The sequence below is a fragment of the Argopecten irradians genome, chromosome 10 (assembly GCF_041381155.1).
Source record: "Argopecten irradians isolate NY chromosome 10, Ai_NY, whole genome shotgun sequence".
Classification (NCBI taxonomy): Eukaryota; Metazoa; Mollusca; class Bivalvia; order Pectinida; family Pectinidae; genus Argopecten; species Argopecten irradians.
The window spans coordinates 445090-471059 of record NC_091143.1 but is presented as its reverse complement, the minus strand read 5'-3'; the positions used below and the strand labels follow the sequence as shown (position 1 = coordinate 471059).

The window sequence follows — 25970 nt, the reverse complement described above, 5'->3', positions numbered from 1 at the left end:
GTGAACTATTGTGTACTATTGTGGCTAAAAAATTCAATACATTTTGGTGCAATGTTATCTGTATTTGGGCAGACGTGGTAGACGTTTCCCCCACAACCCCAGATCAATTCCTTTCTGAACCAATATGGTTAAATGACAACATTAAAATAGCAGGTAAAGATGTTATATACTATAATTGGATCAATAATAATATTTTCTTTATAAATGACTTATTTAATGAAAGAGGTGAATTATTAGACCTTCAGGATATTCAAGGTAAATACAATATTGAAATACCATTTTTAGACTACTATGGATTAAAAACTGCTATCCCCAAACATTGGAAAACTAGTATTATACAAAAAGGATGTAAATTGACTGAGGTAGAAAATAGATATATAAAAATCTTTAAAACAAAAGAGAAGGTAACAAAAGATTTCTATCAAATGTTAATTAAAAAGCAGCAAACATTACCACTTAATAATATTGTTAAGTGGCAAGAACAGATTGGTCAAAATATATCTGAAGAAAATTGGAAAATCATTTTTAATCTAGCCTTCTCCATCACCGATGATAATAGTCTGCAGATTCTACAGTTTAAAATCTTACATAGAATTCTATATACTAATTCGAGATTACTAAAAATGAGAATCGTTGAAACAGAATCATGTAGTTTTTGCGGTGTACACAAAGAAACCATTTTGCATCTCCTTTGGGATTGTCTACATGTACGCTCCCTGTGGAATTTTATTAATAATAAGTTTACTTCAAATTGTAATCTAAGCTTTCCAGTAACAGCTGTAGCTATACTTTTTGGTGTAAATGAGACAACCCTGAGTGATTGTATAAATATTTGTATCTTAATTACCAAAAAATACATCTACTCGTGTAGAGCAAAGTATTCTGTACCTACTATTGAAGGCGTCAAAAATATGTGCTTATACTATAAGAAAATAGAAACCCAGTGTATTAAATCATACTCCTTGTCAAAAGCAGCAAAAGTTACTTCAATTTGGTCAGAAATCACAACTGCACTGCAATTAGAATAATATGTATATTGAATAATATATCTTCATACTGGTGAATGATCCAACAATGTGTATATATATATACGTAACATGTTTTATGTACAATGTGAACTGGAAAAATAAAGAATTACAAAAAAAACTATTGTGTACTCTAAAATTAGTGCATTTTTATTCTTGCATTTCCTGTAACAGTACAAAAAAGCCTAAAATAGTTTCTTTTTTTATATCAGAAATCAAATGATTATTGGAAAGAAATATATTTTCGTCAGCAACTAAACATCAAAAGATACAAATTGAGATTATCCATCTCTCTTATGTAGATAAAAACTATTTTAATTGAATAAAAAAATGATTAAAGAGGGAAACAGAGCTACAATTGATTTTCAAATAAAATATATTTAATCTAAAAACAATACCTGCACCACAAAGGCTATAATCTTAATTTTGACCAATCAGGGGGCCTTTATTTCGTTATAATGATAACAATGTATTTAAATCTGTTACTATCTCATTCGGCATACCCCATAACCCTTATGTACCAATTTTCATATACATTTAATAATATCTAAATTTCAACCAATCAGAGACCTCCATTTTGTTTCCATGGCAACCGATGTTTTTGAAAGAGATTATAAATCTCTGATACCATGTTATTCAGCATACCTTGTAACCTCTATATACCAATTTTCACATAATTCTGACATCATTTTAATTTCAGCCAATCAGAGGCATCCGTTTTGTTACCATGCCAACCAATATTTCCAAAGGTGTTACCATGATATTTAGCATCTAAACTTATTACTGTACTCTTCAATTACATACATCGGACTCTGGAATCATAAATTAGAAATGTATAGCTAAGTATATGCTTACAAAGAAGTGGTCCGTTGTTAACTGCACTTGCTACTTTTAAGGCACTCAAAAACTGTTTTCCCGAATTTTAATTTCGAAATTAATTTACACATAGACAAAAATGTCATGGGAGTATTTTAATGGGGGGGTGAAATTGTGCACAAAACCCGAAAGAAGGTGAAAAGATATGACAAAGAGAAATGTTTCGTTTTCGTTTTTTCCGCAAAGTGTTAATTTTTCGTAAAAAATCATTATTTCAATCAAAATATTCCGTTGAAAATATAAAAGAAATGACTTAAATATAAAGTATACAATCTACTCAAATGATTTATAAATACAAAATGTAGAATATGTAACAAAGGCCAACCTATTTTGGCATTTTTGTGGAGGTAGTTTTAATGAAAATGAATACGAAGAATTCAGGCCCTTTGGGCCTTTTTAAAATCACAGAAGGAAAAATTAATGTCATTTTAAAGGGAAAACTAGTTGTACTTTCAATATGCAAAGTTTCATGAAAATTGGGCTGTGGGCAGTTTTATGGGATTTTTAACATTAGCTTGAACACCACCTTTTACAAAATTCGCTGCACACAACGTTGTGATTGGTACATGTATATATTCAAATAAAACACATTTCTGTGCTTAATTATAATTATGTACCTGTATATATTGATCTAAATTACTTATAATTATCCATCCCTGTCAAATACGTCTGCATATCCGTACGCGTATACGTATATAGCTATGTCATTAAGTACGTACCATATGTAGTAGATGTAGGAAATCCTGAGTACCGGACACAAAAACTGCCGGTATACAATCAATTCCTTGTTTTCGCCTCACATGAATCTTTATTCGCTAAACACTTGACACCGCCACTCCTGTGTTATAATTTTCTAACTTTAATATATTCGATGTATCTACATGTATTTATATGGTATCGTGTTTGCAATATTGTAATCGATTTAAGTATAAATATAAATGCATAAACGAAAAATAAACACTTAAATTATGAAAATATATTTTATTGTTCTTCAATTTAGCTACTAGCCATACACGATTTGGGCTGTTTGAACACAGGCGTTTAGCTCTATAAACTTTTTTCTCTGCAATTTATATGTATACTGTATCAATGTATATAACTTGGTCGGCCATATAACACTTCCCAATTTCAGAAAAAAAAAGAATTATTAACAAACCGTATAAGAAGTGACAATGGGAATACTCTCAATCGACAGCCAGATAATTTATCTTTACTTTGGTATATGACACAATATATATCATGCCGTATAAATGTCACTAAGTATCCAGAAACATCGGAAAACAGAGAGATTTTAACTGGTCGGACACTGTGGTGTCCTCCGATAGATATGCTAGGGCTCTAATGGGTAGCTCAAAAATCACTTCATGTCAACACTTCAGATTCAAGTTTTATTCTGACGAAAATGAATTTTTTTCCGTTTGAAAATAAATTTATAGCAAAAATAATTAGTAAATATCATTATAAATGGTTACAAAATAAAGAATGAAGTATATTTTATAAACAAAAATAATAAATTGCTCAACTCTCGAAGAGAGGCTGGATTTATGGAATCATCTTGGCGTCGGCGTCAGTTTTGGTTGTGATTAGGCGTTGGTGCAAGTTGTGAATTGCTGTTATCTGTTGCAAATGACATAACTTTCTACATTATTATTTGGTCATCAATGCTGAATATGCAAAATCATTTTAAGGGAGAAAATGTAGAACTTTGAGATTTCAAGAGACCCAATGCACTCGCATGGTTCAGCGCAAGAAACGGCTGATCACTGAGGGGAGATCATCCTCGATACTCCAGGGGTTACTATCACTGACCTTATATTCACGATGGATATAACGTCATAGTAACTCCTGGAGCATCGAGGATGAGGAGAGATTAATAGGTTCTCTTGTAGAAAGTCTTATGTGTTTTTTCAAAGATAGGATATTGATTGATTAAAAGGAGAACATGAAGCACGTGTTTGTATTTCGTCAACCTACAGTCTGTTTAATGTGAAGTGATTCTTTACGGGAGGCTGAAGTTGGTTCCGAGTTCCGAGTTCCGAGTCCCGTTTAAGTAAAACGGAAATCGGAACCAGTTCCAAGTTCCGTTTAAAGATTTTTTTTTTTAAATAAAATTTTAAAAATTCAGTTTATGTAATTTGAACATATTACAAATGTTCTCTGTTGTGTTTTGTCTTGGATAATTTGTGATAGAGCTAGTTTAAATACGTTTTCAAATAACATCTATTTCCGTTTATGTAAAACGCTGAAGGAAATTCTCTATCATTTTAGATGAAAACAGTCAATGTGCTTTAGACATATTTGAAATGTTGCCTGTTGGCTTTTTTAATGGATTAATATTGGTAAATCAACTTTATTCTAGTTTTCGATCAACTCCTATTTCAGTGTTCCGTTGAAGTAAAACGAGTTCCGTTTAATAAAATTCTCTATCATTTTAGTTTAAACGGAACTCGGAAATAGGAGATGATCGAAAACTAAATTAAAGTGGAACCCATGAAAAAAGACAACAGTTCATCACTAGTAGCCCATGAAAAAAGACAACAGGCAACATTTGTCATATGTCGTAGGCATATAGAATGATTTTATCTAAAATGATAGAGAATTTCCTTAAACGCTTTACTTAAACGGAACTCGGAAATGGAAGTTGATCGAAAACTAAATTAAAGTGGATTTACCAATATGAATCCATTAAAAAAGCCAACAGGCAACATTTCTAATATGTGCAAAGCACATCGACAATTTTTATCCAAAATGATAGAGAATTTCTTTAAAGGGAATTCGGAACTCGGAACTCGGAACCAACTTCAGCCTCCCATTCTTTACAGCCTCCTTTCTATACACCACACACTATCAGCGATTGTCATTGTACACGTGGTGAAACACAGCAATGACGTAAATCCTTGACCACAGGGACTTGATGGTCCATGTACTTGACCTGTAATAGTGGACATATATGTTTTAGGGGTCTAGATTGAAATCGGTAAAAACCTCTTTGTGCTATACAGTTGTATAGGGAGGAAATTTTGAACTCGCGACCCAGAGGTGAATGATTTGTGGTAGTAAATCGGGACATCTGAACTTTCGGTTCTGCCGTAAGTCAACCTGCACGTCCCCAGGTTTGTACATTGTATACCGATGCATACCAACTTTAAGGTTAATATCCATTAAAGCCATAATCTCTAAGTAACACTGGTTATATCTGGAGTTTTGTAAAATCGATCATTAAGACAGGTATACCTCGTAAATTATTATTACTATTGAACTGTTCTCCATTGTATAGGCGAGTGATCTTTATCGCTTCTGGAGGTGGTTAAGAAATAAACCCTAAACGCATATTGAAGAATCACGTGGGGCCTTTAAAAAGATAAGAAAGAATTATGTCGTTTTAACGCGTAAGTTATCTCAAGTTAAAGAGTTAATCATCTCGTTTTCACGCGTTAGATATCTCGTTTTCACGCGTTAGTTATCTCGATTTAAGGCGTTAGATATCTCGTTTTCACGCGTTTGATATCTCGTTTTCACGCGATTAATATCTCGTTTTCACGCGTTAGTTATACCTTTTTTCACGCGATTATAGCGGTTTATTAAGAGTACACTCAGATTTTTGTGTTATATCTCCATAACATAAACAATTCTATTCAAATTATTATAGGTACAATGTAGACTACATGAGGCGAATAATTTAAAAACTAATATTTATCAATTCCATCAAATTTCCAATAAAAAATACGCCGATAAATAAATATATCTCAGTTACGGCACATATAACTTCAAATATTTGGTATTTTCCACCATAATATGCATGAAATCAAAATCGGCGGCGGGCATCTATGCATCTCCCGCTTATACTCTCAATCCCTTTAAAGGGACAATTTATTCGAAGAGTGAATTGAAATGTGCATATATCAGAAATGAATCGTTTCTAATGAAAATGAGAGTGTAGTCGGTACATCCATCGGCAAAACTACGTGTATTTAATTCGCTGAACACAAAGCCAATCACAAAACAGAATGAACTAATTAAAGATTAATTGCCGGAACCCCGTAAACAGGAGCACTGCAGACTATTTGGAAAATGAACACTGTATGATATGACTATTTGTTCAGTACATGCATTTTTAAAATTAGCTTAAAACAACCAAGCTACTCCATCCTGGAAATAGGACAGAATTCATCTATTTAGTTACTTTAAAGCCAAATGCGTCAGAATATAGCTCTTTATCAATATTCAAAAAATAGCACAATAGTAGCTACTGGTCCGTAACATATACATCAATCGATATTTTATTAATATCTTTTCCTGATGTTTCGTCTTAACTGTCTAAATAATGACACTGCGGTCAAAGAGGGGTATCCCTTTGGGACGTTTGACGGCCACTCAGCGACAAGTTATATTTTATGTAGTTTATGCAAAATATTGTATTGTTTTTACATGTATGCCATCGGACCAGTCAAATATATCTATAGAATCGCATGATTACAAAATAACTTCACTTTTGATCACGGGGACCTGGCATGAATTTTTTTAACCAACAGTATACATATAAATATCATAGCATCAAGGGTATGAACTCAGCGGTCGAGAAAAACGGACCTATTTTTTTAAAACCGTGATTTTATTTAATAAACGGGCTCTATACTACGATGGCCGATAGCGGAATGTACAAAAAATGCAATAACTCTTTGTTTTTGTACCTTTATATCTATATTCAGTGTTGTTTCTGTAAGACAAAAAATGCTGCCAATAACTCTTTTTTGTCAAAAAGAATAAAGTTGTGTTTCAAGTACAAAAAAAGCCTTGAGTAGCGTTTTTTTGTACATTAAGAAGGGGGTTAAAGTAAGTGAGCACCATGATGTTTAAATGAAGTTTCTACAAAGTACGGACATGACATCCCCAAAGGAGATTGTGGATGAACACAGCTATGGGTACTGTTTACCTCCACAAGCGCAGATTTTGTGATTTCGGCTTGGTTTTTTAGTTACCCATTAGAGGCGAGACAACATTTCGAGCGGACAGGGAAATTTCCAGATTCATCAGGCAATGACCTGGTCAATACTTAGTCTTTTTTTCATCAAACACTCATTGGAAATATAAAGTATTTCTCTCTGTTAAGATAGGCGTCAATGGTGTATAGTACGATGGCCGATAGCGGAATGTACAAAAAATGAAATAACTCTTTGTTTTTTGTACCTTTATATCTATATTCAGTGTTGTTTCTGTAAGACAAAAAATGCTGCCAATAACTCTTTTTTGTCAAAAAGAATAAAGTTGTGTTTCAAGTACAAAAAAAGCCTTGAGTAGCGTTTTTTTGTACATTAAGAAAACAACTCAAGTTACTTGTACAAAACAAGCCATGAGTAACAGTTTTTTGTACATTAAGGAAAAACCTCGAGTTACATGTACATATTTACTTTCCTTCAAGGTCACTGTCAACAAGTGCATTTAAGAATAATTGCATTTGATAAAAGGTGCTGACCTTTCACCGGTTATCAGTACGCGGAGGAATGCAAAGACCACGTGTGTTATTTATGATCTTTTAAACAACAGCTCGCGAAATTAGAAATTAAGCTGTTTTGCGAATGACTATTGGAGGTGTATGGATCGTCTGAAATGTAAGTACATCGTTGAAAGATGAATAAGTTACAAAACTCCATAACTTTTGCCACCTTTTCGAAGTAGATTGTAATTCACAAGTTATATTTTATTTAAGGTATGACTTGTAACCATTTTTGATATTATTCAGATACTAAAATAACACAAAAATAGAATTTGGATTGTATTTTGGAGTGGCATAAAGACGGTAACCTTGTTTTAGAACAAAACTAGTCATTTAATTGTAATATCAGATCATTGCTACTATTGGCATGACATGAAGGTACAACTTCAAACAAGTATAGTAATTTTTGGCGATAGCCGAGGGGCTATAGCCGAACTGGGAATCGAAACTCGTGTTTTGTGGCAGATTTTTCGGCAAAAGTATAACGCGTAGAATTTTGTGCATTTGACAAGTTATAGTAATGCGTGCGACTTAGTGCACATCAACTTTTGGAGAATGCTCTTGTATTCATAGTCCTAATTAACTGATTGAACATTACTAAACAAATGTTAGTTATTTGCAGCTGACCCAGGTAATAAGGAGGGGGAGTTCATGTCCCGACAGCTAGTGCAGGTCGCTAGTCACCTACAGCCGAGTCTCCCCGTTACAGCTCGTATCATTAAAGTATTTAATTTTGCATTGGGCGTTCCGTAACTACATAGACTTAAATGTATATACAAAAAAAATGATGTATGCGTACCGCTGAATTGAGATATATGTTACCATCTATTTACTTTATCATCATTATATATGAATAATCATAACAAGCGTACGGGTATACATTTATAAATAAAATCGCAATAAGGAAATTTAAAACGAAACGGACTATATAAATGCCGCAAGCAGCTGGTCTAGTAAGGAGGGGGGTAACCTGTCCCGCCGTCTCTCAGTTACAGCCCGTATCATTTAAGTATTATTCGTTTCGTAGTCGCACATAAATATATAAAAATTAAAAGCACCGCTGAATTTTAATATTTAAAAAATACACCTGACCGTTTTATAAATACCTATTACATGAACAGATCGTAACAAATATATGATTGTATGCGCAATGTTTTACACCTGGATGATGATCACAACACAACAAGGAATTTTGAAACGGATTATACATTATAACATTTCCAATTTTTAATTTGTATGGCAAATAAATAAATCAGTAATAAAATATATACAAAGCAAAGTCGGTGGAGAATGAATGTTTTGAATATAGTATATCCCGTTATTTCAACGAACGTATACATCAACATGCAATATATATACAAAGCAAAGTCGGTGGAAAATGAATGTTATGTGTTAAGCCGGCCGAGAGCCTCGTTAACTATATATATCGCCCCGTAATTAGGAACGACGCCGAGAAACATAAGACTACACGCGTTATTTATTTACATTTAACAGTTCTGATTTTTGTAATATTAATGGTAAGCAAATATATAAGCAAGGTATAACATTACTTCAGTCTACAGCAATGATGCCGATAGAACGAAGGACATACGTCCAATCCACATAATAATTACAAATTCCCAATATTTTACTTTGCTGTTTCATTAATTAAAACTTTATTTTTTTTTTGCAAATTTGTTTGTCTAAGTGTTATTAATGAAAAGATAGAAACTATTTTTGATCAGATTTAAATTTGTTTCAGGACTACTATCAGAATAATACGATGGCCGACAAGAGCCTGACAAAAAGATATGAAAAAACTGTAACGCTTTTTATCATAGTACAGTTTTTTCACATCTTTTTGTACCACGATATGGTACAAAAACATGTGAAAGTGCGGTACAGAAAGATTATGAACATTTCGAGAAAATTCAGATTACATTCACATGTTTATGTACCAATAGCCGAAATGAGCCAGCAAAAGGGTGTGAAAGCTAATTTCTTTTCACATGTTTGTGTACCATTGATGGTACAAAAAGATGTGAAAGCATGGTACATAAACATGTGAAACGATTTACCTTTCACATCTTTCTGTACCATCGGTGGTACAAAAACATGTGAAAGCGTGGTACAAAAACATATGAAAGGATCTGAGCTTTTACATCTTTTTGTCCCATCAGTGGTACAAAAACACGCGAAACTGTGGTACACAAAGATGTGAAAGGAGCATTGGAATGTTGTTATCAAACACCATGAACAGAGCTGACCCCGAATAGCAGCACTTTGATTAGGGCGTCACAACAAGCGTAAAATGTCGTTTAGCACATCTTAGGACAAACAGAAACAAAGCTATATTGCTATTTTTCGGGTGTAACTTAGGACCTACGATTGTTAAATAAAACCTGTAAGATGTGGGCATTCCTATTAAATAGATAAATAAATGAAACATGTATTCCAACATTAAAGTATCTGTTTGATTGTTTTATGGTATTTTTCCCGTGAAGCTGTATACAATCTAACTGTTGACAACTTTATCGGGAAGTCATTTGTCAAACTCGGTAACCTCTGAGTCTCTCGCCTTTTACATGTTTCTGTACCATGGCTGTTTTCGGCCGCTGTTTTGGTACAGAAAGATATAAAAGTGACTGCTCACATAAATACTGTTTTCACATCTTTGAGTACCATGCTTTCATATGTTTTTGTACCATTCATGGTACACAAACATGTGAAAAAACTGTACCATGATAAAAAGCGTTACAGTTTTTTCATATCTTTTTGCCAGGCTCTTGTCGGCCATCGTAGAATAAAGAACTCTGGAAACCCAGAAGATATTATTTTATTTCCTGTAAATGGAGCCGAATTCACCTTAGATGACCTTAGTAAGTATCCTTACTTTTCTATGAAACTAACTATATTTTTAATGCACTTTATCTATCCTCTGACTTCGTGTATGAATTAACCAACTTTATCGACTACTCCAAACTAAAGTTCGCCATCCTCTACAGAATTAACATCTCTATTCTAAGACGGGTCTATACTCATAGTGTAGAGTGGCGCCCAGTAAAAGGTCTTGAGTGGGGTCACTTTGCTGTCAATTACACTCGTAGTTTATCCCGCCATGTATACACCAGATTATATTTACCCATAAACAATGCGCCTAAACCAGCACTATCCCAAATACACACTTAAGTATCTTCTTGGTGTATTTAAGAAGTAACATGTATTAAAAATACCGTTTAAGAAGTAGTATGTATTATAATTAAGGTACTAAAACAATAATTCTTTGTTGATTTGGTTTGACTGGTAAAGTAACTATTCGAATGCCCTTGCGTGTAGGAACTTCGGTAAAAGGTTTTCAGTGGGGTCAGCTTGCTGTCAATTACACTAACAGTTATCTCGCCAGCCATTTTAATAGCGTTACATATGAACAATGCAATTCAATCGGCATCAGAGGTGGAGGGCATGTGGTAATATGTCGGTACATCTTAACCACTCGGCCACCGCGGCCCCAAACTTTTTGAATTCAAACAAACCCTATCAAATGCCTTACTACATGTAATATAACAGAAAACTAACTTTGCCTCTTTCCTTTTATCTAGTTGCTTAAGTATTGTATCATAAACAGATAAGAGTTGATTTACAGTGAAGTCTTTAGGAAGAAATCCTGACTGATTTTTTGAAATTATGTTATTAGATGACAGATAATTAAAGGGACTATTCAGTCTAAGAGTACATTAAAATTTGCATATATGTCGGGAAAAACCAATTCTAATAGAAATACGATTAGTTGGTTTTACTGTGATATGCCAGGAAAGCCCACTGCAGTGAAATGTATGTGAAATGTTCAAACTCGGTTACTGTCCTCCATTACAAATAGTGGTCGGATGTCTTTTATGCCAAACCCTGGTCCTTGTCAGTGCAGTAAAGACATGTTTTGTCTAGAACTACTCGAATCGCTCTTCCAGTAGTGTGTTTACCTTATTAGATGCATATTCTGTCTAAAAATAATTTCATCAACTCCTCAGTGGTTATGTATTGCATTTGTTTAATGTGCGTGACTTTGGCTCGGGGAATGGGTACAGCGTACATGTTGTACTTGCTTAATCGTAACGATTTGGAATTTCGTCATTTTTTTATGTTTCATAACGAATGTAGAACAATACATTTATGTCATACTTTCCTTCGTGGTTATGTAACAGAATTAGCCTCGCTGAATTGTCCCTTTAAAGAGATATTTAAAAAATATTTTCTCAAGCATTTTGCTAAATAATGGTGTAACAGAAATAGGTCAATAATTAGATGGGTCTCTTCTTATTCGTTTACCGTTAACATTATTTTTTTTCCAGATTTGAGGTAGATGCCCAAGTTCAATTGATTTACTTAAAAGAATATGTAACGGTTTAATAAGTGATTCAGATACAGCTTTGATAAATTTAGGGTGAATTGAGTCAGGACCTAGAGTTTTTTTTACATTGATGAGATGAAGCTGGTCAAGTATGTCTTGTTCAGTGATAGTAATATTTGATAGATCTCGGGGAAAACATATCTTGATTGATATCGCCAAGTAGATTTTTTTTTATTAAATGTGACACTTTCTCGATGGCTTCATCAAAGTTCCAATAATCAACTAGAGAGTCTGGAGGTCTATATAAACACCCAATAAGTACTTTTTCAGATACTGAAGAAAGACAGTCTTTGGACCCTGAAACAAATTTTGCGTTTTAGTTGCAAGGATAAATTACTTAATTACTATTTTCTGGAATCACTTAAACGCATTTCTGAATTACTTCTATGAATGTTTTTATAACATCGTCAAAAATATCGGAACTCAAGTCCTCAAAAAGATACGTAGCTGAAGTAATTCAGAAAACGAAACCAATATTTGAACCATACTTATTGGACTTTATTTGTAATAATGAGTTTTGAAAAATAAACTGAATGAAGTATAGTGAAGTAAAATATGGTTGGTTGATATGGTATCTTTGAATGGTGTTGTCACACTGAATTTGGAAGTGCAATGAAATTGATATATGGCATATGCCCCTTTGTTGATATTACTATACTATAAACCGCTGTAATACTGCATTAACCAGTATCAAAATCGTATAAGTTAACATCAACACACAATTTGGGCTAAAAAAATAATCTAGATTATTTTACAACGCATCTTGTGAAACTGGCTCATATGCAGTATTTATGAAAGTGTCCATATTTGACCTTAGAAAATTATGTGTTAAAGAGTACTACTGCACGAGATCAAATATGATTAAATTTCCACAGCTTATGAACTCCACTCTTTAAGAGATTTATGTAAATTATCAAAGTTTTGTTTAAAAAGTTTTATCATTTGTCCCCTATCTATGTTGGATTTATTGAATGTAAATATGTTTCTCTACACAATGTATTTTGTAAAGGGACTAACAATAAAGTTTGAAAGGAAAAGGAAATACGAATCTTTAATATACAATATTATGTGCCCTTTTTCTTTTGGTTTTCATTAATATCATAATCCTCCTGAACATTGTTTGACATTTCCACAACATCTCATAACTTGAAATGCGCCGATAGATAAAACTTTTGATAAAGTTGCTGATAGAATCACTTTATTTTAATATGTTTTTCATTTCTTGTAACGAATTTTATTGTAAACTAATAATCGAAACTTTTATAACACACTCGTAGATGCAAACTCCATTTAGGTTATTTTAACAATGTTTTGTTGCGGTAGAACTGATAAGAAGACATGAACGTGCATCATTATGACAGTGACATATCTGAGCTTTAATTTCCAATTTTGCACGCAAGATTTTACAGCAATCTACTCCGTTCATACGGAGTATGCATCAAATTTAAGTAGATTTTACAGTGATAGGTATTCATTTCTGGTTATTCCAAAATATAAGGACGGAAAGTAAATAAACGTGATTTCAAAATATTACTTAAGATTTTTTTTATAGCAACATATTGCCTATCATTTGCTTCGGTTTGGTAACAAAAATAAATCTGAGCTTAATCGCATGGAGCACAGTTTCAGTAACCAATAAGGAACTCGCCTCGCCAATCAGGTGGTAATTATAATTGACTAACATGTAAACATCAAGTCTAGTCGCAAAAGCCATACTTATATTGCATGTGTTCGTATCAAAGATTTATAAGTGAGACATATACGTTCTTGGTTCGTGTCAAATACACTACCTTTTAATCTTCTTGTTATAAACCTATAGCAATACGATGATCAATATGCTGCAAATATTCCTGTTATAAATAGGACAATAAGAAAAATGAATTACAGTCTATTTATTTTTTAAAAAAATCAAGAAATGTAAGCATTTTGCATTCTCTTACCGATTAACTAGTACTCGAGATCGGGATTTAGTCCATATCTTGTAAGTTATGTTATGTATGACACTAAATACATGTAGTTATGAGATAAGGGAGATAACTCCTATAGCTTTATTATCAATACATTCTATAAAGTTCATATCATTGATTCAGGTTATAGAACTTTCTAGAATATTATCATGTATAAACAAATATGTTTGTAAACATGTTGATTATAAGTAGAGATCTAGAATGATCTATTTCCAGAAAGTTCTGTGTGTTTATTTGTTTACTGTTTTTAGTTAGATATTTCTAGAAGTAGAAGGTTCTCCAATATTCTTGAATTAGGGTTTAGCTTTATATACTCCAGCTGTCCAAGGCTAATCAGAACTGTAATGAGACCTGTAATGAGACATATCAAGAATTGTACAGTGCCATATTAGATTATATTGGGAGAGCTATTGTGACTTTATCTGTGGATTATTACAACATTTTGTGTGGATTTATTCATATTGCCTGGAACTGTACAAATCATCTGTGGACGTTCATTTTCCTCGTGGATTTGTGATTATTGTTAATTTGAAACCTGGAAGGATCAAGGACTATACCAGGACATTCGAATACAGATAAGTAACACTTTAAATCATCGTATTACTCTTGTACCACCACCAATTACTTTAGATATTGTAAACCATCTCTGTATAATATTGTATATATAATTAAATTGTGTTTTGAATTTAGCTGCTGGTTTCTCATTTCTGTTGTTCGTTCATGTAACAGTTACTACACGTGTTTAAAGTCTTTCGACGACATAATACATTCCATGCATCTTTTACCATTAAAACAGCTAGGTGCCAAAAGTATTCGCAAAGACGATTCCTTGGTATTCGTAATTATTGTTTTTCCTTATATATTCTATGTATATATACTTTTTTCATTAATTTGTCCTGATCTATCACCGGATTTCAACCAGGTTTGGTGTACTTATAGTGAATTGTCTACACTTTCAGCTCATAATATTTACATAATTTTCCTTTATGTACTTTTTAGCTCATCTGGCCCGAGGGTAGGTAATTTGCTACAAGTATGCCAAATTTGCCGTAAACTAAATTAGTGTATGATATCAGAGATAACTGACGATCTTTAAATAAACATGAAATAATTATTTTTGAGAAAGCGAACTGATAACATGCGTTTTGGTTGCTACATGGATAATTTATATATATATCAATATAATAAATTAACACACTTGGGATTTTTTAAACACAAGTATATTCGTAGTGAAAGTTATGAACAGATCTCGAGAAAACTACATTTTTCTTATTGTGCCAAAGGCAGTGACGTAAATAGTGTACATATATATCCCTGATAAAGGCAAAATAATTGTAAAATGAATATGTTTGTTGTAAATCTCTGGCAGAAATAACATTATTTCGTCATTTTCCAATTGTGCCAGAGGCAGTGACGTAAATAGTATTATTTTGTCATAAAATAACCCTACCGAAACTACACAAAAGTACCGAAATGACTTTTCTATGTGCCCCGAAACGACCGTACAATGTAGCCTACCGAAACGACTTCAGCTTTATTACCGAAACGACTTGTTACAAACAATCAGGTGGCAAAATAAGATTTCACAATGAGTAAATCCTCTAAGAAATCAAGTGAACATGTTCGTCGTTACAAAAAGTGTTGTAACCATGTAATGAACGCAACTGAAACTTCCGGTCTGGAAACAACTCCCCGGAATAATGGTGAGTAAAGGTCAAGACCTTGTTCCATTGCCATGTTGAGTTGATCCAGTGCTTAGGCGGTATTCAGAAAATAACTCTCATTATATTAAGATTGGGAAAGATGTTCAGGAAAGTTATTTTCTTCACCAACAGGGAGTGAGAAAAGTTTGATTTGGGATATATTTTGTCATCAGCAGATGTGAAAATAGTCAACTATGGTTGTTGTTTCAGCACTGTTAGAATATAAAGTTGAGGTACTTAAAAACTAGTGAACATAAATTGGTTATCTGATGATATGCTCATAACTAATGATATACAATATACGTGTTTAATACAAAATTGTATACTAAATAAAAAAAAAACACTTGAAAGCAATTTTACCTGTTAACTCTGGACAATCAAATAGCATAAAAGGGCGCCCTCCGTCGACTTTTACTGATATGGTGGCTGTTCCATTGAAATTTTAACATGTCGAGATTCTCCTGCAGAAGCGGCATAAAACAATACCGCAAACAATATCTAAATGGAATATAAAGTAAAATATAATCAATTACAATAATGTGCAGCATTGCCAAAAGATAAAGAATGATGAACATCGACTGCATGTTCTGTTTCAGGACAAATAATATATAATTACATGTTAATGGTATTCCTCCGGTCAAATGCTCCAAACAATTCGAGACCCTTAAAGAGGTCCATCCACCACTGAGACTCGTGCCTCCTAAACATACTCCACCATGCTTCGATTCTCTGGGGAAAAATGCGACAATGGAAATCTGAATTTTGATATAATGTTAATGTGTCTTGTAAGTAAGACCTTATCTTTTGATTTGAACAACAACGCTAATTGGAAATTTCGAATAAGATACCATTATAGCACAAGACATTGATCATCATGCAAGTTGCATTTATGTTTAAATTGCAAAGCTTTGTTATTCTATTCGGAAAGAGTATACATGTATTGGGACATTTTGAAGGTTGTATCAAAAACGCCCTGATATACGTCTTACATGAAGCATTTGAAAACTGCGTTTTCGGTAGTAATAGTAATTAAACCATGTTTTTGTCTTCTTGTTATACTCACTTGGTTGAAAACAGACCGTACAGTCCGAAAGCTTCTTTCTCCTGCATAAACATCATGATCATCTTGTCTTACTAAACACTGAATTACTCCAAGGATAACATTTTCAGTTCCTGGATCTGCCTGTAAAATCCTAGGACAACCTAAATGATATTTTTTTAAATCACCACAATTTGTGCGCAGACTTAAATGTTATAAATGGGTATGGTATGTTTAATAGGATTATTTTTTTTAATTTATTTTATTATTGTATAAAAGCTCGACTATCGACAAAATCATTTCGTGTTTAGCTAAGTTACAGATACGACATGGGAACTGTACAGTTTATATCTTACGATACATTCTTTTGTGAAGAATTAAAACTAGACTGACCTTTCAGCAGATCCACACACTCAACGTAATGAGCTGCAACAACCCCAGGGTTGTTATTTGTTGGGCCTACTTTTAACCACATCACTCTCCGAGAAAACCTGAACAAAAGAAAGTTTTTAGTTTCATTTCTAGTAATAATTTATCATTTAAATACAGTAGTAGAATACATGATGAAAGGTGGATGGAGCGTCGGACATGTTCTTAATATAACCAAATAGAACAAAATCATTATAATATTGAATACTTGGCAAATTCTTCTGATACTCACCCGTCTATGCAACCATGTATGGCGAATCCAAATGGCTTCAACTTATCGTACCTGAAACAAAATTTTAATGAAATGATACCATCTTCAGATGATCAGGTAATCCTTGATACTCCAGGGATTACTGTAACAGTCGTTTATATCTACCACTGGGCTATCTCATATTAAAACTGGAGGCAACAGAACAGGTAACTAAGTCCTTTGATGTACATCAAAAGATCGGTATTACGGTACACTGTAATTGACGATTTGGCTTTGAATTTGGGCGCCGCTCTTTTTGTCGTTTTGGAAGGAAATGTTTGTAGGCCTGTGATTGTTTTAGATTTGTTCTGCTGAGCCGCCATCAGTATACTATGAGATAGTCCAGGGGTGGATATAATGTCAATTATAGAAACCCCTTGAGTATTGAGGATGTCTACAGATAAAAGTATCTGTAGTTTGTCACATCGCATCAGAATATAAATCACACGTATTCATATCAAATGTATAGACATGTACACATTCATATAATCAGCCCGTAATCAGTTATTTCGCCCAGGAAATTACATATGCCACTAGTGAAGTATAACAACAGGAGCAAATTTCATTGGCTGTGCTGAGCAGGACATCAACTTTGACGTCTTGACATATACAATAAAGTGACACCAGGAAAAATGACGTAACATAAGGAATCCAAGGAAGTGAGTCTCCGCGGGATTTTGCAGTACCAAATGTTGAAATAATGGTTGTTATAGCTTTGTCATACAAACATCTTAAATTTGTCTTATTTGCATGAACTTTAATGAAACTAGTTTCGAAGTTTCAACATTTGCTCGCCAATGCTCACGTTATGGCTATTTTTATGGGAATTAGTAACGGACGGACAACGCTTAATGCCAAGGTGAGCTTAAAAAGGACAAAATATAATGTTATTCAATGCTGCATTTTACAAGTAAAACTAATGCATATTCGTTTGTTAAACAAAACATTAGTGGTTTGGTTTGATTTATTATATTTACTCCATATTATCATTCAGTGCTATTAACTGACTACTTCCAATATAAGTGAGTATTACGTGCGTGAAGTGCAAGGTGTGTGTTCTGAGAGACTGCGACATATTAGTGTTTTGTCTTTTTGTATATTGGCACTTACCAGAGCCTTCCTAAGAGGAATGAATGCTCAAGCGAAGGCCAAACAATGAAGACGTTAGGAAGAAGGAAAATTGATTTTTTTTAATTGCAAATTAACTAGAATGTGTACAATCTGATTAAAACCTGCTCTTCAATACGTTTAGCGTAAGCGTATTGAAGAGCTGGTTTTAATCAGATTGGAATGTGTATAACTGCAAATACAAAAGGCACTTAACGTGAAGTCTTATATCCATAGTACAACACAACTCAAAACAAATTCAACTCCTAAGTCAACAATCGAATTGCGCTATCATTAACTCACCCATCTACATGCCACGTGTAATTCGGACCAAGTGAACGATAAATCCTTCGTCGAATCCTCCGTTTGCGTCGAAATTCCACTCCTTCGGGATCAATTTCTTTCATTATTTTCATGACAGTGTCTCTGTAAAAAAATAAAACACGCTTATTAGAAAAAAACATCCTTCACAATCCTTGAATAACAGATTACACTAAAATCGGCTCATATCTTACATAATGATTTTAGCTGAAATCAGACAATATATAACGTTGACCAATCAGAAGCATCTATTCCCTTACCATGGCAACGGAGGCTTCTGAAAAGCGTACCATTATCTTTGGCATCCCTCACAACCCCTTTAATCCCAATATTCACTGAAATATGTGAAAGTAACAGTTTTTAAATTGTCAAACGTTAAATGACCAATCAGAAACCGTGGGAATAGTGGCCTGGTGGCTGACAAATCGATTGGGGAAAAAAGTCGCATGTAGACCTCTTTAGCATGATATGCTAAGTTCCAACAACTACTGATGGACCAAATCTTTGGTAAAAGAAGACGAAAAAGAATATCGAAGTATAAAACAAGAGGCCCATGGGCCGTAATAGTCATCTGACTTATGGCACAAAACAGTAAAGTCAGAGTATAAAGTAGTGGTTAACAACTAATCAAAGCAATACAAGAAACTCCTTTGTTGAATATGTAAGTTTCTAAAATAGGTAAAGGTCATTTGTTTAACAAACTTGGTAGCCCTATATCCTAGTTTGCTGCAGGCCAAATATCAAGTCTCTAGGTCTTAGTTATTCACAAGAAGTTGCCTAAATATTTTAGCTTATTTGACTCCTATGAAGTTGAATGGTCGTCAAGGTCATTCATTTCAATAATTTGTTTCTACAGATGATCCACGACATATATAGTTGTAACCCATTCAAGGATAAGGAGGAGTAAGATTTTAAAGCCTTTCAGCAAAGCTCCCATTTAGAACCCCTGTCGTTCTATCCCCATGGGTCTAACCTTGGTCCTTTATAAAATATGAGTGTCCTCCCTAATGATTTTTCGCATCAAATATGGTTGTAAGGGTTAACGAGGAGAAGGATTTTAAAGCACACTTTCATCAAAGTTCCCTCTTCTGAGCCCTGCCCCTCTGTCCTAAGGGATCGAACCTAACTCGTTTATATTAAATATGATTGTCCTTCCCCAATAATATTTCACACCAAATATGAATGAAATCTATCCAAGGGTTAAAGAGGAGTAGGTTTTTAAAGCTAAAATAAAGGGTCGGAGCAGGCTCAATTGTATAATATATGATTGCATTTTCCTAACAATAATTCAAACCAAATTTGGTTGCCATCCATCCAAGGATGAAGGAGGGGTAAGATTTTAAGGCTGAAATGAAGAAAATTTGCCCTTTCGGGGCCCCACCCTCTGCCCCAAGGAGTCGGACCTAACTCATTTATATAAAATATGATGGTCCTTCTCCATTGATGTTTCACGCCAAATATGGGTGTAATTCACTCAAGGGTTAAGTCAAATGACCTGAAAAATCCAGTTACTTATCTTTTTCTTTTCAATTAATAAATGCTTATACAAGTACTTACATACATACCTGCGGACATGAATTCCTTTATGACGTAAAGTATACGTCATATGTCTGTAGCCAACAGTCACTGGATGTTCTAATATTTCAGCCTGTAATACGTCAAATATAAATGTGGTACAGTGGATAACAATTTCATGAAGGTACTTATTTATATAGTTGACGTCATAATTAATAGTGACGCCACAATTGAGTCTCGTGATATATTAACCAACCCGTGTGGCATGGCTCAACAGACTAGACATTACAAAATTCAATTTTATCACTATGATAGGCGTCTTTCTTTTGAATATGAATTTTGAAAATGTATGTACAGTGGTCTAATCATGAAAAGGAATATTCAAGTTATGAAGCCGAATGAACATGTTTTATACCTGTATTGCTTGTGTTACTTCATCCTGTGTGTTGATTGTCGGTCCTCTTCTTGAGGGACTGCCAATCTTTTTTAGTCGTTTCCTTATTGCGTCGTGACTAATCAAAATCATATATTTTTGTAAGTGTAATACATTTCATAAAAAGGAATATGTTTTATCTTATTAATAATAGGAAGACATGATAATATAATTAATATGTTACTTTACATCATTGTAATTAACAAAACGTATTAATCACAATATTATTTACTCAAAATCTATATAGATATGATTTTCTGTTAGTATTTTGTAAGTAATTGTACATGATAATTCCTAATTTGTCATACAGAAAACAATTATCACAAAGAATGGTAAATACAAATTAATATAAACATTTATAATGATCACATATGTTCTATATTAGTATACAAATTAATTTTGTAATAGTTATACCTGTATATATATTGCACATTTTGATAACTAATGGGGCATTAGATAAAATACAATGCGATATCAACAAGACTGTCGGCAATATACACTGTACATGTAAAATATGAGATATAATAACATGATTACTATGATGAACATATGATATCGATAACATGTGATAAAAAGATCGATTTACTACATTGAGATGACACAATGGGACAGTAGATTAAATACAATGAGATATTAATTGTATAAAGAAATAAAACGAACCTTATACATAATCCATAACGCTTCTTTAGGGCATAAGATATTTCTTTGTATGTTAGATTTCGGTTTGAGTACTTCAGCAATAACTCTTCAACTGGCAGGAAGCAAAATACACATAATATACTGTATACAACATTGATGAACACATTTTCTTTATTAATATTTAATTGTTGTAAATGACCAATCTTTCTTTCTGACATTACAAATATTTGTTTAAGTACGTAGTTTCATTTTATCAGATAGTTATGGTTGTTTTTAAATGTTGTTTTTCACAATTCCTCAATGTATTATGTAATGAATGGCATGAAAACTGTAACTGTACTATTAGTATCCTTATGTGATTTTTAAGCATAGAAAATTAACAACATACCTGTTACCCCGCTTTCTTCCATCCTTAATACTGAAATAAAGCATATTGCGGTCTCACGATCTCTGCATTCCTCCGCGTACTGATAACCGGTGAAAGGTCAACACCTTTCATCAAATGCAATTATTTTTTAAATGCACTTGTTGACAGTGACCTTGAAGGAAAGTAAATATGTACATGTAACTCGAGGTTTTTCCTTAATGTACAAAAAAACTGTTACTCGTGGCTTGTTTTGTACAAGTAACTCGAGTTGTTTTCTTAATGTACAAAAAACGCTACTCAAGGCTTTTTTTGTACTTGAAACACAACCTTATTCTTTTTGACAAAAAAGAGTTATTGGCAGCATTTTTTTTTCTTACAGAAACAACACTGAATATAGATAAAGGTACAAAAAACAAAGAGTTATTTCATTTTTTGTACATTCCGCTATCGGCCATCGTACTATACACCATTGACGCCTGTCTTAACAGAGAGAAATACTTTATCTTTCCAATGAGTGTTTGATGAAAAAAATGACCAAGTATTGACCAAGTTATTGCCTGATGAATCTGGAAATTTCCCTGTCCGCTCGAAATGTCGTCTCGCCTCTAATGGGTACCTCAAAAACCTAGCCGAAATCACAAAATCTGCGCTTGTGGAGGTAAACAGTACCCATAGCTGTGTTCATCCACAATCTCCTTTGGGGGTGTCATGTCCGTACTGTGTAGAAACTTCATTTAAACATCATGGTGCTCACTTACTTTAACCCCCATGTTCATTTTGTTCTCGGAATGCTTTTCGATTTTACATATCGTGACTGCATTATGCAAATTATGTAGTGTTTTACTCATGGCGGTCGAAAATTGAATTAAACATAGTAAAATATATTAATACCATATGTTTATATCCATATATTATTGTTACACATTTTCATTTACACTTTTTGAAATTAATATACTATTTATTACAAAAAAATGTAAAGAAACATCGCAAGCGGCTGTGTTCCCACCATGTTAATGTGTACAGATATGTAGAGTTGTACATTTGAGCGCCCGGATCTTCCTTTGTGTGACGTCATCGCCATCTTTTCTGATATGTTACCGCTACGCTCGACATTGACTGGCCACCAGATCCTAAGTTGTTAAGACTTTCTCAGCAGAATTCTTTACTAAATTATCTCCCCTAGTTTGAAACTTAGAATCAGGCATGTAGTAGAGACCAAAATAATCAAGCAAAATTTTAGTGTGTTTTTTTAATATTCTAGACACTGGTGGCCAGTCTACGCTCGATAACGAGAGCAAGTACAAAAGTAGCAAATGTGCAGCGCAGTGGTGATCTTGGTTACCGCTGCGATCGACATGTACACAGTGGTTAGTAGCCATTGCGCTCGGTAACAAGTGCGCGGTCATTAGAATGGTGCCGTTGTGCTTGATAGGATCATTACACAGGGATCTGAGAATTAGTTACAGATTACATAATCATGGACCGACCAGAGTGCCCTAAGACCATTTTAGACGTTTAAGCGGTCTAAATAAAAAACGGTAAAAAAACATACTCTACATGTACATGGTATTATATATGAAAAGGGTGGCGAGCTCAAAGACTTAAAATTTCTAATCCGCCTACATTTAGCAGCTATAAAAACTCATTTCTAGCACATCTTGATAAAAACGGTTACTACCGTTAAAAAGAACGATAATTCTCCTTTCAAATCATCCTACACATCTATACAAAGTGCCACCACTAAGACGATTTAAGCCCCATTATGACAAACATTACTCTAGATTCTTGACAATCATCTTATTAAAATTCATAGTGTCTGTGGCCGATATAATACGCATGAGCGAGGTCTCCGCTGCAATCTCATTGGCTGGCTATAAAATGTCTGTCTTCTCGGGACGCATCGTAGTCAGGGGCGTAGAAAGCGGGGGGCAACTGCCTCCCCGTTCCCCAGGACGGGGGGCAAACATACACTGTATCTTTTTGCCCCCCCCTCCCCCCCCCCCATTTTCGCCAACTGAAGTTTTCTAAAAATGCTTATTTGAAAGAAAAAAGGGTCCTCCTGCACATTTTTCGTACTTCATTCTACAAAATTTTCCGCTGCGCGGCGCATTTCCTAAAACGTTCAAGCACATAATGTCAAACCTTAAATAGTAAAAATTCAATACACACAAACTAGACTAAAAATGTCCATCAATGGATGTCTCTGAAAATATCAATTTCAGTGGCGTAGGAAGATGAAACGTTATGGGGGTGCAAAGGTCCCCAATTTTTTGTAACTACCCCCCCCCCCCCCCCTCTTGCGCTCTCCCCATCCACAGGAGATTCTTTACGTATTTTTTTTCATATATCATTACATATAATCCTTGTAAACATCTATAGACAGTGACATTGCTAACAGAGTAAATTATTTAATACGCAAAATAGCTATCTGATTGTTCCACTCGCTCCTAGGAGTCAATCAGAGAGCTTGTATCAAATCGGAGACGACAGACAAAAAATGGCCGAGATCGGTGATCATCTGTTCTGCATGACAATAAATGGAGCGTGGGGATCGCTAAGGGATACTTATGTGCAATTTTTATCAGTAAGTGAGTTTATATTGAGGATCTGCACTTCAGGGATGCATTCGTTGAATAGATGGCGATTTTATTAGGTCTGTGCTCATTAGGGAATCGTGACCTGGGGATGTAGCGTGTACTTTTCCTACTAACGATTTTTACACGAATCCTCGTAATTCAACTTTCGATATGAAATAAAATTCGCCCGTAATCCCATCATATCATATACCATAGTGACTAGTAAGGAATTGTCTTCAATGAAAGCTAAAAAAATATTCAGATCGGATGATGTTTGTGGTGTTCAGAGCATTTTAAAACTAATTACCCCATTTTCTGAAAATGGGATACAGGGCTAAGTAAACAACCTTTCAGTATTTTTAGTATTTTTTTTTATTTATTTATTTTTTTTTTTTTTTTTTTTTTGCGCGCGCGCGTCGTAAACCTGTGGCCACAGATACTATGGATTTTAATTAGATGATGTTCAAGAATCTAGAGTAAACACTTAAGTCGATATGCAAAACTAATTATGTAGAAGTTGGTTAAAACACTTACGTACTTAAGTAGATATGTTAAACTACTTAAAAAGAAGCTGGTTAAAACAATTACGTACTTAAGTAGATATGTTAAACTACTTTTAAAGAAGTTGGTTAAAACACTTACTTACTAAAGTAAATATATAAAACTACTTAAAAAGAAGTTGGTTAAAACACTTACTTACTTAAGTAGATATGTTAAACTACTTATGTAGAAGTTGGTTAAAACACTTACGTACTTAAGTAGATATGTTAAACTACTTAAAAAGAAGCTGGTTAAAACAATTACGTACTTAAGTAGATATGTTAAACTACTTTTAAAGAAGTTGGTTAAAACACTTACTTACTAAAGTAAATATATAAAACTACTTAAAAAGAAGTTGGTTAAAACACTTACTTACTTAAGTAGATATGTTAAACTACTTAAGTAGGCATCGAATGTCACTGGTGCTCTCCACTATTACACTGGATATGGTTTAACTATTCCACAACTCCATGTAAACCCTTACTACCTATTTAAATCTCGAGACCATTCATCATTTATTTCATTACCTCACTCTGAGAACAAAAATCATGATTTGCATTATTTTTTAAAGATCCATGCACAGGTACTATATGGTGCTCACACTGAATCATTTACTCAGTTTAGTTTTCACTGTTCAACATGGAGGACCATAAATATGTAGCTCTGTATACAGATTTGAAGTAGAAGTTGGTTAAAACATTTCAGTACTTAAGTAGATATGTTAAACAACTAAATTAGAATTTGGTTAAAACATTTCACTACTAAAGTTGATATGTAAAACTAATTATGTAGAAGTTGGTTAAAACATTTCACTACTTAAGTAGAAATTGGTTAAAACATTTCACTACTAAAGTAGAAATATAAAACTAATTATGTAGAAGTTGGTTAAAACACTCAATTACTAAAGTAAATATGTAAAATTAATTATGTAGAAGTTGGTTAAAACATTTCACTACTTAAGTAGATATGTAAAACTAATTATGTAGAAGTTGGTTAAAACATTTCACTACTTAAATTGATATGTTAAACTAATTATGTAGAAGTTGGTTAAAACACATATCTACTTAGTAGAAGTTGTTTAGAACATTTCACTACTTAAGTAGATATGTAAAACATTTCACTACTTAAATTGATATGTTAAACTAATTATGTAGAGGTTGGTTAAAACATTTCACTACTTAAGTAGATATGTAAAACTAATTATGTAGAAGTTGGTTAAACACTTAAGTACTTAAGTAGATATGTTAAACTACTTAAGTAGAAGTTGTTTAAAACATTTCACTACTTGAATAGATATGTTAAACT

At 33.5% G+C, this 25970-nt stretch overlaps 1 protein-coding gene across 2 annotated transcripts; it reads right to left on the bottom strand.

The window, feature by feature from the left end:
- Nucleotides 1–13741: 13741 nt before the first annotated feature.
- On the bottom strand, nucleotides 13742–21758 carry LOC138332858 (uncharacterized). Of its 2 annotated transcripts, XM_069280823.1 has the most exons (10): nucleotides 21571–21758; nucleotides 21204–21294; nucleotides 20526–20622; nucleotides 20161–20243; nucleotides 18578–18700; nucleotides 17150–17200; nucleotides 16882–16979; nucleotides 16513–16652; nucleotides 16066–16178; nucleotides 13742–15947 (listed from the first exon to the last, which is right to left on the bottom strand). In XM_069280823.1, the coding sequence occupies exons 1-10, from the start codon at nucleotides 21590–21592 to the stop codon at nucleotides 15827–15829; spliced, it is 939 nt and encodes a 312-aa protein (XP_069136924.1). In that variant the 5' UTR covers nucleotides 21593–21758; the 3' UTR covers nucleotides 13742–15826. The 2 variants fall into 2 exon arrangements, with proteins under 2 accessions (XP_069136924.1, XP_069136923.1); XM_069280822.1 differs by having other exon boundaries at nucleotides 21204–21758.
- Nucleotides 21759–25970: the final 4212 nt, after the last annotated feature.